This window comes from Bactrocera oleae, chromosome 5, assembly GCF_042242935.1.
Source record: "Bactrocera oleae isolate idBacOlea1 chromosome 5, idBacOlea1, whole genome shotgun sequence".
Lineage (NCBI taxonomy): Eukaryota > Metazoa > Arthropoda > Insecta > Diptera > Tephritidae > Bactrocera > Bactrocera oleae.
Window position 1 is genome coordinate 37063174 of NC_091539.1, and position 18948 is coordinate 37082121.

The 18948-nt window shown below is 35.0% G+C and overlaps 2 protein-coding genes across 2 annotated transcripts; both read left to right on the forward strand.

The window, feature by feature from the left end:
* The first annotated feature begins 6755 nt into the window (after nucleotides 1-6755).
* LOC106621923 (uncharacterized) lies at nucleotides 6756-11248 on the forward strand. The gene is made up of 4 exons (XM_014240949.3): nucleotides 6756-7037; nucleotides 7364-7714; nucleotides 7775-8126; nucleotides 9275-11248. Exons 2-4 carry the CDS (start codon nucleotides 7380-7382, stop codon nucleotides 9614-9616), a joined length of 1029 nt encoding a protein of 342 aa, XP_014096424.2. The 5' UTR covers nucleotides 6756-7037; nucleotides 7364-7379; the 3' UTR covers nucleotides 9617-11248.
* Nucleotides 11249-12000: 752 nt separating this feature from the next.
* sl (small wing phospholipase C gamma 1) lies at nucleotides 12001-18910 on the forward strand. Its single transcript, XM_014240951.3, has 4 exons — nucleotides 12001-13697; nucleotides 13913-14396; nucleotides 14457-15316; nucleotides 15853-18910. The coding sequence occupies exons 1-4, from the start codon at nucleotides 12411-12413 to the stop codon at nucleotides 16966-16968; spliced, it is 3747 nt and encodes a 1248-aa protein (XP_014096426.1). The 5' UTR covers nucleotides 12001-12410; the 3' UTR covers nucleotides 16969-18910.
* Nucleotides 18911-18948: the final 38 nt, after the last annotated feature.

Below are 18948 nucleotides of genomic sequence, written 5' to 3' on the forward strand. Positions count from 1 at the left end.
GTATGAATGTATGCGTGACAAAAACAACACACACACCTACACCGAATTGTAGTTGTGGCTGCGTGTGTGTGTGAGTATATATGTATAATTTGCGCTGGGATAGGTCAAAAGGGCATGCGGGTTTTCCTTGCCGCCGACCTGTCATTCACCAACTTTTGCACTAGTCCAACAGACACTTTCATTATGTGTTTTAATAACCCTTTAGGGATTCGAACTACATAGTTGTATATACTGTATTTAATTTCTCAACTATGTAGAAACTCTCATTCGATTTTACATGGAATTCATGAAATGTCTTTTATTTTATAATGAGGATATTCTATGAAGTATCAATAATTAATGTATGGACATCTTCCATTCGCTAGTTCTGCGCTAGTTATGTTTGAGCTAAGCTCTCTTCAAGAAAGCAACTACAAAATTATACAGTACAAGATAGTATATGTATACCTCACTATCGTGGTATGCTCTCAATTTATTCTAACCCTTTTTAATTATAATTTTAGCGAATCGATAATAGCTTATAGATCTTATAAGTACAAAGAGAGACCAATTGTTTTATACCCTTTCAATTTAATCTTCAAATAACTTGCGTTAAGTCCAGATTCTCAGATTAGAGTGGCCTGGAAGGTAGCGGGTAAGATCAGAGACTGTAAGGAGGAAGTAACATTTGGGTTCTAAATAAATTAACGGAGTATGTAGAATTCATCCGTTTCTAGTGTAAAGGTCTTGAGATTGGGGATATATAGTTTATGTATTGGAATTATAAATTTATTCATGCGTTTTTTTTTTCAAAATTGTAACGTTTATTTAAGAAAAGCATGTACAATAGTATTACTCAAAGTATTGCCAGTTTGAAGCTCTAACATTTTCTCATTGGCAATTTGTGAACCTAATTCCAATGATATATAGAAGGGGCAAGGTCTACACAATGAGGGGGGTGAGACAAAATTTCCAAGCCGCTGTTTTGCAAATAGTTTTAAACCGGTCGTGCAACATGAGTCCGAGTGTTGTCATGATGGAAAATTAGTGCCACATGTCTAGTCATAAATTTCGGGCATTTTTCGGCAACCGCTCGCATCATTAATCGTCCCCATTAATGGTTTTACCCGGTTTTAGAAGCATATTATACAACGCATTATACAGCAGCATTTTTAATCACCAGTCACAATTCGATGCAGTAGTCTTGACATTAAAAATCATCTCTCAACGTCTCTTGTCTTTAATTCATATGAAACACAATATCTTTGATTTTTAATGTATCCGGCTGCTTTCAACATTTTGGCAAATCGCACGAATATATTTATCGAACCAATATAGTAATTAATAGATTTGCAATAGCTTTATGGTGAGTATGGTCCATGTTCCCTATTCGTTCATCTTTATATGAAGAATGAGTAGCGTTTCAATATATTTTACCAGACCTAAAGTCTTTATGTGATCGGTGAAATAGACACTTGTAACCAATTCAACACCAAAGGTACTATAAAGATAAAGCATCGAAAATTCCTTAAGGAGTAAGGTGTGGGCCATGTCGACACTACCTTTTTGATTATCCTGCCTGATCAAGGCTAAAACACCTCGGACTCACACTTTTAGACGCATCGGTGAGTTGCGATAGAAATAAAATGCCTAAACTGGTTTACATTGGTCTCAAGGCGTTTTATCGAATTATAAGATCTGATTATAGGAGTCCTTTTACTGGGTGTAGTAGTCCAAGTGAGATCCCCATTTTGGGGCTCAGCCAATCAACTTTACTTAATGTGAGGAGGTCCGTCTTTCTTGGTAAAGGATCTCGTTAACTCCGGTTTTGAAAATATTATTTTAAATTCTAGCAAAAGAATGAGTCTGACGTGACTGTATGTGAGGAGAAATAAATTCTAACAATCTTCAGAAAGACCGTCGTGTTGGAAAACACTTCAAACTCCAGCATACAGATCTATTAGAATACATTATTTGAGGAATTTAAAAGCGTATTAAATCACACACACACACACACATACGTGAGGCCTTTCTCCGCAAATTATGCATAGAATGAAATGCAGTGAAATTATTCCTGCCGGCATACTTTTTTTGTCGATATCAAATTGTCTTATTTACCATACTCTCCGACATTTAGGCACAATTACGCATAGATATGTATGTGTACGTGTGTTAGTGTGCATATTTTGTTGTGTTTGGTCATGTCCTGACAATTTTTAAAGCACCACTTCTCATTAATGAAGCTGAGTTTTCCTGTTTATATGAATGAAATGATTGTGGTTCAAGTGCTTTTAGACCATACTTAGATGTGTATGTATGTAAGCACACAGTAAAAGTAAAAAATAAAGGTATGTATGTGAATGTTGATGAGTAAAATTACAGTCAAAGTGAACTAAGTATTTATTATGTTAACCAGTCTGATTGGCGCTTAACTCTTAACAACTTCTATGCGTCGGTTCACCTACCTATAATGGAATAGAATACCATACGATTTAAAGGTTCTAAAGAGTAATTAGTTTACAAAATTCTTCTGTTTGGTAATTCCATTTAGGGACCGTATTTCGGTAAATACCGCCAAAATTGTGTGGGTTACTTCACTACCAAAGTTAACCATGACAGTTTAAAGACATCTCCATAAGTCAGGTATACGGGTTTTTCGTATTTATTTTAATTAAAAATAGGCAGTAAGACATCCATTATTTACAATCACAGACAAGAAGATGAACTATTTTTAGAAAGAGAGTCTTTCGGAATTTCATTAAGTTTTCTTACGTATTGACTGATAGAAGCGGTATAAAGTCAACCGGAAGTTCGATAATATTTATTAAGAGTGTCTCAAAGTTAACGCAAGATTGGACTTAAATGGAAGACACAGTTTTTAGTCTTTCGATTGTAAGTTTTATATTGAATCATAAGTTACATAAGATAGGGTTTCCATACACATACGCACTCGTTTGTCCTCCCTTAAAGCACGCGTGGTTGTGGGTTTGTTGCAATAGACCTTTGATTTTAAATTTTGACGGTTCCCCATCAAGGTGAAAATGTGCTTATCGCTTAGCCCTGAACTGCGGCCGCCAAGCTTTCAGTATTTTTGAAATATTTTTAAACAATGAAGACACGTTGTTCTATCGTATATTGCCCCATTTTTACTAAGCCTATACTGTCAGCTGTAGATTTGTTTTTTTTATGGTTGTCAACAATTTACTACATTAATGGCGGCGAATTTAAATCTTGCGTTAATTTTGGAACATCCGTGTTAGCTGTTTGGGGGCTGCTGCCACAAAAATATTTTCCCAGAATCTGAGTAATAAAACTCATAGACTGGCCGATTTGTGCGGTAAAAAATCAGCTACATGTACTGGTACCACAGATTTGGTGTCTGGGTCATTGACAAGTCATAGTCCGATTTCGACAATTTTTAGGCGTAAGCCGTAATACATTGAGGGCACTATTTCTGCAAAGTTTTATTCTGATAACTTTATTGATGTTTGATTTGTATACTGTAAAGTGAAAGAATCAGATGGAATTTAAAAATTTGTTATTTGAGAAGTAGGTGTGGTTATTCATTGATTCCGCCCATTTCCATAGTGCGCAATAGTAATAATAGGATAACCTCACACACTAAATTTGGTTCAAATTGGTTAAGTAGTTTCTGAGATATGGCAGTTCACCAAAAGTGGGCGGTGCCACGCCCATCGTCCAGTTTTAACACCGGCTCCCATAAAACCCTTTTTTCCATCCTGGCTGAGAAATTTAATGCTTGTGACTCTTTTATTCAGGGAGTTATCGCACTTTTAGTAATTTTCAACATAACTGTTATATAAGTAGTGGGCATGGTTGTATAAAATTTTTTTCATTTTCACAGTGTATAAAGAAATGCTAAAAATACTTCTTAGCAAGATTGGTTGAGATAGCTTCAGTGATTATGACGATATGTACATGCCCCCATTTAGAGGGCGGGCCACGCCCACTTTAAAAAAATGTATAAAACACAGTGCCTTTCACCACTGCAATTCCCTGTACCTGTTTTTATCTTAATCTAGTGCTTAGTTATGACAGTTTATAGCTTTTCGATTAATGGCGTTTTGTGGGCGTGACAGTAGTCCGATCACGCCCATCTGCAATGCCCGTACCCCCTTGGGTACCAAGAAACACCTGTTCAAACTGTCGGTTTTGCAAAATGGAACCGTAAATTCCTAAGCACTTTCATTCTAGACTCTGCACAGGAATTCGTAGACGCAGGTTCAAGGCCATTGGATCCGTTTATGTAGATAGGAATCACATCACCTCAATAGCGCCCAGCAAGTTCTTGGAATTCGTCAGAGTGCTGGGCCTTTGCAAATACATGTGATGGAGGAGAGGGCACAATAGACCCTAGGTCGCGGTGCAAACCTCAATTAATTTCTATGCTCTTACAAACACGCTAGAGACAATAAATTTTACACCCAGGATGATACAAGAGGCCTTTATAGGACCCAGGGTCAAATTGGACGATGGGCGTGACACCGCCCACATTTAGGTGAAATCACATATCTCCGGACATACTTACACAAATGGACACAATCGGACTACAACTACGCCTACTTCCCATATAGCACAATTTCAAATTCCATATAATCCTTTCACTTTCCAGTACACAAATCAAGTACCAATGAATATATTCAGATAAACGTTGTACAAATAGTGTCTTTGAAGTATCTCGAGTCTAAAAATTCTGAAAATCGGATCATAACTGTTCAAGCGCCCACACACAGAATATGTGGAGCCCAGTGTGTATAGCTGACTTTTTGCCTAAAATATCGGTCCACCTGTATTATTTTATGTTCGGGAAAATGTTACTTTAATATTAATAATTTTTTGTGCCAAAAATGGGTTGCATCGGATCAATAACTCCCATATCTCCCATATACCTAATAAAAAGATTTTTGAACTTCCAGTTGACTACCACATGTAATAGCCAATGTTGGAGTTATTTTAAGGAAATTAAAAGAACGTGTTTTTCTAATTACAGTGTATCTTTGTGTCTAAAATATATAAAATCGGGCGAAAACTTGTCTTAGCCCCCATATAACTGATATTCACGATTTTGAAACGTCCGGCTGACTTTAATCCATATATATGTTTATACTTATATATATATTTATAAAATTGCTTGAAAATAAGTTCTCAAGTAAAATATAGTATGTAATAAAACTGAGTGAGTCTATGACCTTCAAAATAAGTTAATATGATACCAAATTTGATTGTCATCCATTCACCATATCGTCGAGCAATGAAGTTGAACCTTTTCTCTACACTTCTTAATATAAAGTTTTACCAACACCTGCATTAAAAATATTCTTAAATATTTTGGAACAGTGTTTTTTTGTTGCCCTATCGAAGATACAAGAAGGAACAACATTTCCGGTATATTTCACCGTTTTACTATCAAAGGGATAAAAATGCAGTTCCAGAAAGTCAAAAATTATGTGATGTATGTTATACGGAGAAGATGGGTTGACCGAACGCCAATGCCAAAATTGGTTTGCAAAATTTCGTTACGGCAGAGGATGCTCCACGTCCTGGAAGGCCTCTTGAAGCCGATGTGGATAAAACAAAGTCGTTGGTCAATGCAAATCTTCGAATAACAACTCGAGATATTGGTGAAAGATTAAATTTGTCTAACGCGACCGTTCACGTTACATAATAAAAAAAATCGTGTTTAAACTTGCACTAAAAAAACGAAATTACTTAGGGAACGACAATATAATAACTCAAATAAAAAAATTGTCTTTTTTCTTTCGTCAAACTAGATCATTGACTAATAGAGGATTGCAATACAGTCTTTGACCGAAGCAGTTGGCCAATCCAATTCAATTTGCTAACAGCACTCACAAGGAAATGAAATTCATATTTATCGAGGCTTTCCCTTGCTTTAGAATGCCGTGGGCTCTACAATTTTCTTGTGCACTTGTTGTTCATTCTCGTTACTTGGCCGAGTAACCTTAGTCGCCAGTTTACATTGCCTATTGATACCGATAACTCTTCACATATTCCGCATAAATTATTTTAGATAAAATGATGAGAACGACGAGATAATTCCGGATGTTCGTTCCGTACAAACGATGACTTGAGTCAAAATTGGGATAAACTTATTTTTGTCTCTCCCTATTTGGCGTTATGCTATACATATCGGCTAATGAAGGAAATATAGCAATAAAATTTATCGAGAATATTTTGCTAAGCATAATGGGATTCAATAAGAAATATGATGGATGTTGTAAAATCTGTTGTTTAAGTTGATTTGAAAATAATTTTTTTTGCTGAAAAGATAGATATAGTTATGCTAATAAGGGAGTATATTAGCAGCCCCAGATTGGATTACGAACTTTGTTATTGATTCATACAAAATTTTGGTTCTCAGAAGCCGTTAAAATGCGAGCCAAAAAATATTTAAAAAGATTGAAGTGTTCGAATTTTCTATATAAAATTGAGATTTGAAATATTTATATGTATATTCAAAAACGGAAAAACTATATATGGACTCAGTCGATGACACAACCTTTCCCCGCGTATGTATTTTATATACAAGCTATTAATAAAAACTGAATCTCTGAATCTCCCTGCGGTCAGGCAGTGCATGCGCAATGCAATGAGTAACAGAATGTGAGAGAGTGAAAGAGAGAGAGGGTGAACAGGCTTTAAAACGAAGCATACTTATAGGGGATGGAACTTTTGTTATTATTTATTTACAAATAGAGCGTTGTTCTATTAAATGAATTTTCAGTTCTGTTAAACATAGCTTGGTTGATATGACTGTTACAAAATAAATACATTTTAAATTTATTAACGTATAAAAAAAGTTTAATGGTCTAGTTAACCGAGTGAAAGTTATTGTAAGAGGAAAACACTCTGTGCAACAAATTATTTACATTACAACGCTCTCACAGGACTCGCACACTCTTTTGCTGTTTCAAGTATACAGACATTACTCCAACGCACAGTTACAAGTTCCTTTCTGTGTCGTGCGGCAGTACGACTTATTTTTTACTGCTATTACTTTTTCTATAAAGGCAAAGGTAAATCTATAAATATTGAATTGAAATAAATCCATAAACTCAAGAAGAGTAAGTTAAATGAAATATATTAATTTTAATTTATAAATTTCATGTTAAAAGGCTCCTGAAACACAAATTGTAAGCTTCTGTACTTGTTTCGTTAATTTGACTGATATTCGGATCGATATTTTACGGTGTAATAGTGGTTAGGTACCACAGTTTTAATTGATTGATTGATTGACGAGTGAAAAACACTTTTATGATAAAGTTTTTGAACAATTTCTTTCGTTTTCAATGAAAATAGTTTTTTTTAATAATAATAAAAATAACTGCATATGATTTTTCAGTTTTCTAACAGTCGAAATGTTTGGTTTCTGCGTTGGCATTTGCAAATATGAGGCACCCCCACCCGACACCATACTATCGATGCCACCACCACCCTTACCGTCATTTTTGTTGCCGAATATTGCCACTGCAGCAGCGCTTGTGTCAACTAACGACACCAATCCATGCTATGCGCCCTCACTGTGTAACCCCCATCCAAATCCCAACGAAGGCGAAGGCATTGAATTCGTCGAATTAACTGGCACCGATTCGAAGGTATTGGAAAACACTTGGGTTTTAGGCCTCATATCGTGTTCGGTCGGTGTAATTATTTTAGGTGGACTCTTTGCGTTCATAGTGTTGAAGTGCAGAAAGTGCGTACCTACAACGAATATATTTATATATATATATTTGATTAATTTTTTGTCTTATAGAACGCTGTTCTCCAGCTGTAATCTATCTTATCACGATTCGAATATTAAACAGAGTGGCATGAAATCGTTGGGTGAATCTTCAAATAAAGCAAAGCCCTTTACGGCTGGTGGCATTCTGTACCCCGTTGCTACAACCAATAATCGTGACACTTTGCAATCGCAATTAGCTAATGACAGTCGCCTGCTTTGGGCCACATTAACTCCGCATGGCACAAGGCACTTCATTTCGGACTATCCAGTGGGTAACGGTAATGGAACTGTTGTGCAAGATGGTCACTATGAGATTGTAGACTATCGCTCTAAAGTGCAGAATCCCACATATCGTGAATATACAAAACGTGTGCCAATAAAGGTAAGTAAATGTAGAAAAAACAATCCTATAAGTATGCTGGGTTTGAAATGAAAGTTTTTAGGTAGGGCCAGGAAATATAGATCATAAAACCTAAAATTATTAATTTTCCAACAGATCCCTCGATAGAATTAAAAAAAAAAATTGAGGAAAAAGACACCATTACGTAAATCTAAATATTTCCCGTTTTGGTTGTAGCAAATTCTAAACTGACAGAAAATATCTTTTCGAATAGCCTCAAATATCGGAATGCTTTTTTGTCTTAATAATAGTTCTTCAGCGATTTTAATGAGGCTTGAAACTAGTACGTACACGACAAATAGCATATGGTATATAACTAAAACTGAAAACGTAATCGGCCAACAGTTTGCATCCAAAAGAAAACGTGTTGCTAGTTCTTTTAGCCACGTTGTTTGATATAAACAATCTCAAGTCGTGTTAAGGTTACATACTAAGGTCTATCATGTAGATCTTTATCTTAATTTTGATCGGTTTGAATAACAGCTTGAATAACAGCTATATGCTATAGTGGTCAGATCTGAGCAATATATTCGGAGATTGTAGCTTTGTCTTGGACAATAATATATGCCTAATTTCGAGATATCTCGTTAAATAAAAAAGTTTTCCATAAAAGACTTAATTTTGATCGGCCAGTTTGTATGGCTATATGTTATAGTATACTTGGGGTGAAAATAACGTGTGCCAAATTCTAAATCGATATCTCGAAAACCGAAAGACTAGTTCGCATATATACAGACAGATGAACAGAGGGACAGACAGACAGTCATGGCTAAATCGACTCAGCTCGTTACGCTGATCATGTTTCCTTCTAGGTGTAACAAATCTCATGGTAAACTTAATAACAGAATATAAAAAGCTAGCAGAGGTATAAGCACCTGTTATTTGAACAGAAAGTTTTAGAAAAGGGGTTTTTTAACGATGTGTCATGGTGGGCAATGTCAAACCACCGCGTATTTTCTGCATTTCTTAACTGTTCGAAGACCCATCATTTATCAGATAAGATTAAAATGCCCAACACAAACGCGCGTGCAAATTTCTTATAGTCAGTTATATTTGCTTTTAAAGATAAAATATCATCAAATGTATCAAGTGTAACTAATTTAAAAAAAAAAATATTTTCATGTCTGTAGTCCTTCGACAACAGTGGCTTCATCGACTATGACTATGAAGATCCCACACCACTTATGGATTCCTATCATGACGATTTGGATTCTGGCTATCAGGAGCCACAAGAAGTGCTACACACTCTACAACGTGTCTCACCACGTCCTGTAGTGTCATCACCAACACGTATTGACAATCCGAATATGGCACCGCTCAACTACTATCCATCACACCGTTCCAATCATCACTTAAATACCAATACACTACAATCGAATCACTCAGCAGCCACTTTAAATCGCAAAGCAACAATGACACGTCGCATAAGTGATGCTTCAATCTATGGACCAGCTGCCGGCGCCACACAGTGAAGTGTAAACAGTGAAATTATATAAGTTGTGTAGTGAACCGCACTCCAGTACAGTTAGTACAGTGTGGAAAAAAAGTGTTGAAATTATAAAATCGTGGCTTCTGTTAATAAAAGCAAAATAACATAAAGGAAATGTTAAATTTGTATCGTTATACAACAACAAACACGTACAACGAAGCGCGAATTTGAATTTGAATTAGAAAATGGATCACAAAGGTACTATATTGAGATGAAATAGATTTTGGGTATGAAATCTATTTATTATCAAATGGTGTTTTTTAATAACAAATCAAACCAAAATAATTGATATTAAAGCAAATCAAAATATCAAAGCATTTCGATATCATTAATATGATAACTAGTTTCGTACTTGTATAGCGCATTATATAAACAGTTATAATTATATGTCAGCATATGTACACAATACATTTATCATATGAAAGCAATACTGTCGTAAAAAATTACTAAACTTGCATTACTCATTGTAATATTGCATTTAGAAAACTAAATTACTTCTCCTATAAGAAATACTAATGGAATACTCAAAAAAAATGTGAAAAAGTCTAACATTTCAGAAAAATCAGACAAATACACAACCGCAATACTTGAATTGAATTACATATATTATATAATACGCAATTTCATGGAAAAAATAAATTATTATAATAAAAAATAAGCTTACGCTTTATAATACATAGTAAATAAGCAGTTATGAACCATTTAAGTAAATAAACGCTTGACGCATATTATATCTAAGGAAATTAATATAAAAACAAATAATAATATTTTAAAATTAGTTAAGCAAATGCATTCTATGTTTAACAATATAGTAAAATGAAAATATAACTACAATAAACCATAATGCATTCGTGCTACTTCATACTACTAATATTATTTACATAGAAAAATAAAAAAAGTAGAATAAGTCACTGAAAAAATTTTAATTTCAATGGGGATATTGAATAATTACATACCTTAAGAGTAATATCATTATGCGTATGTAAGAATTTCATAAAATTATAAAATGACGGCTTTCAACTGATCTCTTTACTCGTAAGAATAAGAAAATTAAAAAAAATTATAAAATCAACACAAAAATAATAATAATATTGCAAATACTCACACTCTAATATTCCTACACATTAACACTCAATCACTACAGTCACATCATTAATTCCTAAAAAGACGTTTCATGAATCTCTAATAAATATATATAAAGATAATGTTGGTACACATGTCCATATTTGTATGCAAAAACAAAAAAAATACTGAATTCAAACTTAATTATACAAGCTTTAAATATTCACATTTAATTTTACTTGAAACTGTGAGTTGTGTTAATTTTACATATTCGAATAAAAAAGGAATTGCAATAGCACTCGTAGCAATAAGTAATGCTCAATCTGCGTATTTATGGTTACTTTAATTTGTTGAATTTTATGAACTACTATATTTTATGGGAAATAAGACCATTAAAAACATAATATGCAGTATAAAATATTAATTACTTATATTTCATGTCTACAGTTTAATGTACTTCTATGTTGTATCGCTATATTCCTATTTATATACTGGAGATAACAAAACTAAATTTAATTCAAGATGATTTAATAAACTGTGGAAACAAAAAAAACAGCGATTTAATTTCTTCTAAAGCTTTTGTTGATAATTTATTTTATTAATATATGTAAAGGGAAATCGCACAAACAAGCTAAAAGTTGCAAATTAATTGCTTTTCTTTTACTTGAATACGTGGCTACAAAATTTTTTTAATAGCGGAACTTCTCTTCAGCAAACATTGAGTGTCATTAAAATATACATTAAAACTCGACCGGTAGGTTTACATACACTTCTTTGTGAACTATTGTACTATCACTAGTTTATATAAAAGTCTATCTTTGAAGCAGTGGGCACTGCATAAGAGTCAAATTGTAATATTGAAAATTCACTTGTTGATCGCACGATACCGGAACTGATTATTTCATATCTCACCAAGTCTAATATATACATCTAATTGAATAGAAGTTATTTCCCACTATTCAACTTGTTAAAACATATAAAATTTGAATTTATAAATACTCGCACCGGAACTGTTTTAGGATTCGCTCGCGAATTAACTTTCAAGAGCGGGAAAAATAGTGACAGTTAGTGGCAACACTTTAAAATACTCTTATTTTACATTCATATTAAAATATTTGATACTGCAATATTTCCTCATTAAAATGGTGGAATCAATGTTTTGTTAAAATTAATATAGGCATATTATTTAACCTATATTAATTAGTTTTACCACTAAAATGTATACATAACTGGTTAGATCCCTTGCCCTCGTAGTTATTTAACGACGTCAAATTTGTTATCACAGGCGCCATTATTTTCATTGGGTATTGTGTCTGGCAATGCTGCCAAGTGGAGAAACCATCAAAGGAAACTTTCCTCAAGAAGTGCCTTAATTTTACAAATAATTGCTTTCCAAAGCAATTAATGTGATAAAATATTAGTTAATTCCAATTTTTTGATAGCAATTGTGAGGAATGTGGTTGGGATATCGCTTTTAGTAGTTCGACAAATGTTACATATATGTGGACTAGCTAAAGCGGATGGAGTGCAGTTTCATAGAAAGAGAAAAGGAAAACGCAACAGAAAAATAATAAAAAAAAAAAAAAATTACAGGAATTTACACAAATAGATAAGTCCAGCAAACAAGTGATTGACCAGAAAACATACAAACATTATATTTTCACCTTTAATTTATCTACATACTAACATAGCATACAGCACTTTTAATAAACAACATGTTGAATTGCTTCAGCGCAATGATTGTGCCCACATTGGGTGAAATGGAACAAACCATTTGTATGCTTGAACGTGGTACAATTATCACTAAATTGTATTCCAAGCATCGTCCGGAACAACGGCGTCTGATGTTAGTGCGCGAAACGAGGCAGCTACTATGGTCGTCGGTTATGGCAGATACGCGTACTGACTACGAGGGCTCACTTGAACTACGTGAAATTCGTGAGATACGTGTCGGTAAATGTTCAAAAGAATTCCGTAATTGTGCTGAAGATTCAAAACGCTTTGAGCCGGCAAAATGCTTTGTTGTTTTACATGGCAGTTCATTCAAACTGAAGACTTTCTCAGTTGTGGCACTTTCCGAACAAGAGGCAGACAATTGGGTACGCGGTCTTCGATATATGATGCAGGACACCGTAAATGCACCATATCCTCTACAAGTCGAACGTTGGCTACGACGCGAATATTATGCCATTGAAAATTCAAGCGTACAGTCATCCAAAGATGGTGGTCAGGTGACAGTGAAAGATTTTAAATGTTTTCTTGCAAGTATTAGCTGCAAAATGACCACCAGTAAACTCATGGAATGCTTCTCTGAAGATGATGTAAGACGTAAAAATGATTTACGTTTTGATGATTTCTCACGTTTATATAGAAAATTACTGCTGCCGAATAATTTTCTTGAAGAAATGTTTTACTGTACACCAGGCACGTTTCCTTATTCAAAAGATGGTGAAACAGTTACATTACGTGAGTTCCAAAATTTCCTAGTGCAAGAGCAACATGAAATCATGGGACGAGATGATGCGTCAGTTTCAAACTTTATACGGGACTTTTTGCAAGATGTTGAGCGTGATGTGCAAGAACCTTACTTTACAATTAGTGAATTTCTTGATTATCTCTTTTCGAAACAAAACGATCTCTGGGACCGCAATTGTGATCGCATTTACATGGACATGAAGCAACCGATTTCTGCATACTGGATTGCATCCTCACACAACACCTATCTCACTGGCGATCAGTTTTCCAGTGAGTCTTCATGTGAAGCGTACGCCCGCGCATTACGTATGGGCTGTCGTTGTATTGAACTGGACTGCTGGAATGGTGCAGACAATTTGCCATATATTTTCCATGGACACACCATGACATCAAAAATTAAATTTAAAGATGTAATAAAAACGATAAAGGAGCATGCATTTGTAACTTCCGAATATCCAGTGATTTTATCCATCGAGCAAAACTGTTCTTTGGAGCAGCAGCGTAATATGGCGCAAGCGCTTACTGAAGTAAGTCATAAAATATAAAAAATTGTTATACACTGAACAGGGAAAATTAAGTTGGCACGAAATTTGTAATACCCAGAAGGAAAAGTCGGAGGTTCTATAAAATATATATGTATATAAATTATCAGCAGGACGAGTTGAATCGATTTAGCCACGTCAATCCATTTATTTAACTTTTCTTCTTGTTTTTATTAATGTTTATATTAAAAAAATTTCAGGTTTTTGGTGACATGCTGTTGACTCAACGTTGTGACCGCGCTGAATTGCAACTGCCTTCACCGCACCAACTGCGTCGCAAAATCATACTTAAGCACAAAAAACTGCCAGAATATGAGGATGGCTGCGCCGGTGGTCCGGGCATAGTAGGTGGCGGGTCTGGCGTGTTAACGACCAGTGGTAGCAGATCATCAATTAGTGGCGCTAACGGCGATGAAAATGAAAATATGCGAAATTTTCTCAAAGAGGGAATGTTATACTTTAAAGATCCCGTTGACAAAGCCTGGAATCTATATCATTTCGTATTAACACAACAGCAATTAATCTACTCGTCGCACATGGACGAAAACAACGCTGGCGGCGCCGATGACGATGACAATGCGGTGACACAAAATACATCTTCGGCGTTAATACCCAAATCAAAAGATAATTTTGCGAATGAAGAATTGCACTTTGGTGAAAACTGGTTCCATGGAAAATTAGAAGGTGATAAACCAATTAAATTATATTTTAAATTTAAGTATAATGTTTAAACAAATAATTAAGGTGGCCGCCAGGAAGCCGATCAACTACTAGAGGCTTACAAGCACTTGGGCGATGGCACATTTTTAGTGCGTGAATCGGCCACATTCGTTGGTGATTACAGTTTGTCCTTCTGGCGTCGTAATCGTCCAAATCATTGTCGCATTAAGTTGAAACATGAAAATGGCGCAACCAAGTATTATTTAGTCGATAATTTCGTTTTCGATTCACTCTACTCACTCATTGTGTACTATCGCAAAAATATGCTGCGCAGTTCCGAATTCTCAATCACCTTGAAAGAGCCTGTGCCGCAACCGAAAAAGCACGAAACACAAGAATGGTTTCACCCAAACACAACCAAAGAGCAGGCAGAGCAAGTGCTTATCAAACTGGACGTGGGCTCATTTCTGGTACGCCCATCAGTACAAAGCACCAATGCATTTGTCATATCATTTACAATAAATCGCAAAATTAAGCATTGTCGCATAATGCAAGAGGGTCGTCTCTATGTCGTAGATACCATTCAATTCGAATCGCTTGTATCGCTAGTCAATTATTACATGCGAAATCCGTTATATCGTAATGTTAAGCTAATGTATCCGGTGTCACAAGAATTATTACGTCAGAAATTGCTCGCTTGTCAAACATCGCTGGAGCATCATAATAATGGTGGCGATTTCAATGATGCCTCGAGCTATATGGATCCCAGTCTGGATGATCGCGTTACATGCAAAGCGCTCTACAGTTACAAAGCTAATAAACCGGATGAACTTTCTTTTCCAAAACATGCTATCATTACGAATGTGCAGAGAAATACGTCAATGTGGTGGCGCGGTGATTATGGTGGCATGGTGCAACGTCACTTTCCGGCAAACTATGTGAAAGTAAGTTTAATACAATATTAATAAAACTTGTTGAGGTTAGTTAGATTGGGCTTTCACACGGACTCTTTTGTCGCTCATTATCAGCAAATTCTCTTTTGGTGTCGCTCGTTGAGTTCACATGAGCGACACGAGCGCGACAAGTTGAATCGGATAATTTTCTGCATTCTCTTTCATATCACATTCCTAAATTCTCAAAAATAGTTTTGATTAGCTAATTACTATCCCTTTTATTTTATTAAATGTCTGAACGAACGATATGCTACGAACAGGAACACAAAGCGTGCCGCCCGAGCACGAGCGTTTTTATTTTTTCTTCAGGTCCTCGTCTAGAAAAAACCGGGCGACAAAAGAGTACGTGTGTAAGCCGGCATTGAGTGGTGATAATGTAAAATGATGCTACAGTGGATAGTCTATTCTACATCTCTCTCTACACCTTCTATTAATGCCAAATTAGTTGAGGTACCACTACAAGGATATATTGAGATTTTTTACAATTTTACAATTTCCCGTCAAAAAATAATTATCTTTTCGAATAGGTAATTGACTCTGCTGGCGATGACTACAACTCATTTAGCGACGAAAATAACTGTGAAAATATCTCACGCACTGATTCGATTGACATACATGGCGCTATTGTACACCTGTCCGAGTCTAACGAGCCAGGTATATTATTCCAATTGCAAATTCAGACACCCACAATGCAAAATTCCTTTATCATTGGTTTTGATAACCAAGAATTGGCTTACGAATGGATCAAAGCCATACAAGAGGGTGCGCAAATCGCCAATCAATTGGCTACCGAACGTCGCAAGAAAGAACGTTCCGCACGTGTGGCCAAAGAAATGTCCGATTTAATTATTTACTTCCGCAGTGTGCCATTCCGCGAACATTCATGGGTATTCTACGAGATGTCCAGCTTCCCCGAAACCAAAGCAGAAAAGCAATTTTTACAACAGAACACTATGCTCTTCCTACAATATCATCGCAATCAAATCAGTCGCGTCTATCCGAAAGGTCAACGTTTGGATTCATCTAATTTTAATCCGGTACCCTTTTGGAATGTCGGTTCGCAAATGATTGCACTCAACTATCAGACTGGCGACAAAGCCATGCAGCTGAATCAAGCTAAATTCCGTGATAACGGTAATTGTGGTTATCTGCTGAAACCGAAATTTATGCAAAGCGACAGTTTCGAACCGAATAATATGCTGGCGATTAGTTCACTTGAAGAGCGCTTTGTAACAATACGTATTATAGCGGGGCGTCATCTGTTTCGCGGCGGCAAATCCAATAATCCGCTAGTCACTGTTGAAATATGCGGCGCCAGTTTTGACACGGGCGTTAAACATCGCACCAAGGTCAGCGAGAACGGTTTTAATCCCTTTTGGAATGAAAGCTGTAATTTCACCGTGCGTAATCCGCATTTTGCGCTGCTGCGCTTCGAGGTGCAGGACGAAGATATGTTTGCCGAGACACATTTTATAGCACAAGCATGCTACCCGCTGAATTGCATACGCACGGGCTATCGTAGCATCACGCTGCGCAATAAATTCAGCGAGGAGCTGGAGTTGGCCTCCTTGCTGGTGCATGTGGACATTAACCATGCCAGCACCAGCGCAGCTAACGAGCACACAGTGGTTGTGGACTTCTGAAATGGTTGCTGTAGCAGTACCAAAGGGATTGTTGTGAAAATTTATTTTTATAGAAACTATTTACTTACATACATATACATGTTTGTATGTATTTGTTTCGTAGATGTTTGTTAACAAGTGCCCTTAATTTACCCAACGAACAAATGCTTTAAGGCATGTTTATACATACATATTTATTTTTAAACAAGTGAACAAATTTAATGATTTATAAGAATTACTGAAAAATGAACAATTTTCCAAAAGAAAAAAATGCATTTATGCAATCAAAAGGGAGATTTTTTTAAAATAAGTGCAAAACGTAACACAAATATAGCTTTTTTTTCTCCACATTAAATGTGACTATGTCGAAACTTTTTCTTTTAGCATAGTTAAAGCACTGACAATTTCTTCCATTAACTAATTATTGCAACTCATACAAAGACTTAACATTTTACTATGTATCTACATTCTAAGCAAACTGTACTTTTTCAAACGTACGCAGCTCTTATATTTTTATGTAATGCAGTTTATTTATGTGTGTGTATTATTAACAAGGGTTTTAGACAAATATACAAAAATAAATATATATACGTGCATATATAATATTAAATTTACGTTTTTTCTCGAAAATATTTCACACGAGCGGTAAACCCCAAAATTTTATTTTTTAATAATACAAAAGAAAGTCTCAAAAAAATTATTTTATTCATATGTATGTATACAATTATATTAAATATGTAATTTTTTTCGAAAAATTTTCCACATGAACATTTGGTATAACCTCAAAAAATATATGTTTTTTTTTAATTTTACGACAATTAATTCATTACCGAATTATCAAAAAATTATTTGAATGAAATCACAAGTCGTAAATCACTGTTGCAGTGATACGGCCTTCTCCGTTGATGAAACCTAAAAAGCCACCAAAGAAGATATTGTCCGTACAATGACCTGCGATCGAAAAAAATATCAAAGTAGACCAAATGGCAACGTTCTTGAAGAAAAGTTGAATTTTGGTCGTTTTTGGCCTGCCAAAATTCAGTTTTTGATCAAATCGAAAAACTGGTAGGGAACTTTGTGTGGAACTATACACAGAACATGCAGTGGTCGTATCATTTGTCTCCGGGTAATCACTGCAGCAAATTCGAAAAATTTTGAAAAAAACGCGATAAACCGATAAAACCGATTGAACTGAGCGGCTACCCTTTAGAAGCTTGTAACTCAAAAAATATTTCATATATTAATTTAAAATTCTGGTATGGTGTTTTTACAGGTATATATGCCAAAAAAATATGAATATTTTTTTTTTAAAAATTTCACACTATGCAAATAGAAGAGTTTTTTGTTTGGAATTCTTCCTCTTCAGAAATATATAAAAAAAAAATTTTAAGTTTCACGCATAAAACGATGCTTCCTAAAATGCTTTACACACATGCAATCTATTTACTCGTATTTAATCTCTATTGAGGTAAAAACAGTGTCTTAGCTAATTGAAAGTATACACATGCATACATATCACACACTAACTTCAAAAGTGTCGCAAGTCGAAAATTTTCAATTCGTAATACACTTATTTACCTACCCAAGAAAATGATTGTCATCACTATCTAGCTTAAATGGAAAATCAAAAAGTACTATTTGTAGTTGTGCCGCTATTGCTGAAATAAATCGTAAATCTTTTGCAGTATTCTGCGAAGTTGCGTCTTTTTATCTGAAAAAAGTGAGTCTGTATTATTTGAAATGTGTCACTTTCGATGTTATTCGATGTCTTAACTCAAAAGGTGTCTCTTAATTTCTCTGTAAACTGAAAAATCAATCATATTTGAGAAAGACGCTCTTTAAAGAAGATATTTTACATTATGGAAGACGATTTGACTGCAAAAATTTAATGTTTGTTATAGGAACGGTTTTTTGCTCCTCCTGAACATTTGTAATTTTTCGAGTGTGACTCTTTTGTGGTTAGTGTGCGATATATGTATATCTTCTTTTATATGTTCTCTA

Bases quoted from the DNA above. Each gene is read 5' to 3' on its own strand.
- LOC106621923 (XM_014240949.3), top strand. From the start codon at position 7,380: ATGTTTGGTTTCTGCGTTGGCATTTGCAAATATGAGGCACCCCCACCC. The intron at 7,715-7,774 runs GTGCGTACCTAC...TTTGTCTTATAG, and splicing joins ATAGTGTTGAAGTGCAGAAA to AACGCTGTTCTCCAGCTGTA. The intron at 8,127-9,274 runs GTAAGTAAATGT...TCATGTCTGTAG, and splicing joins CAAAACGTGTGCCAATAAAG to TCCTTCGACAACAGTGGCTT.
- sl (XM_014240951.3), top strand. From the start codon at position 12,411: ATGTTGAATTGCTTCAGCGCAATGATTGTGCCCACATTGGGTGAAATG. The intron at 13,698-13,912 runs GTAAGTCATAAA...AAAAAATTTCAG, and splicing joins TGGCGCAAGCGCTTACTGAA to GTTTTTGGTGACATGCTGTT. The intron at 15,317-15,852 runs GTAAGTTTAATA...CTTTTCGAATAG, and splicing joins TTCCGGCAAACTATGTGAAA to GTAATTGACTCTGCTGGCGA.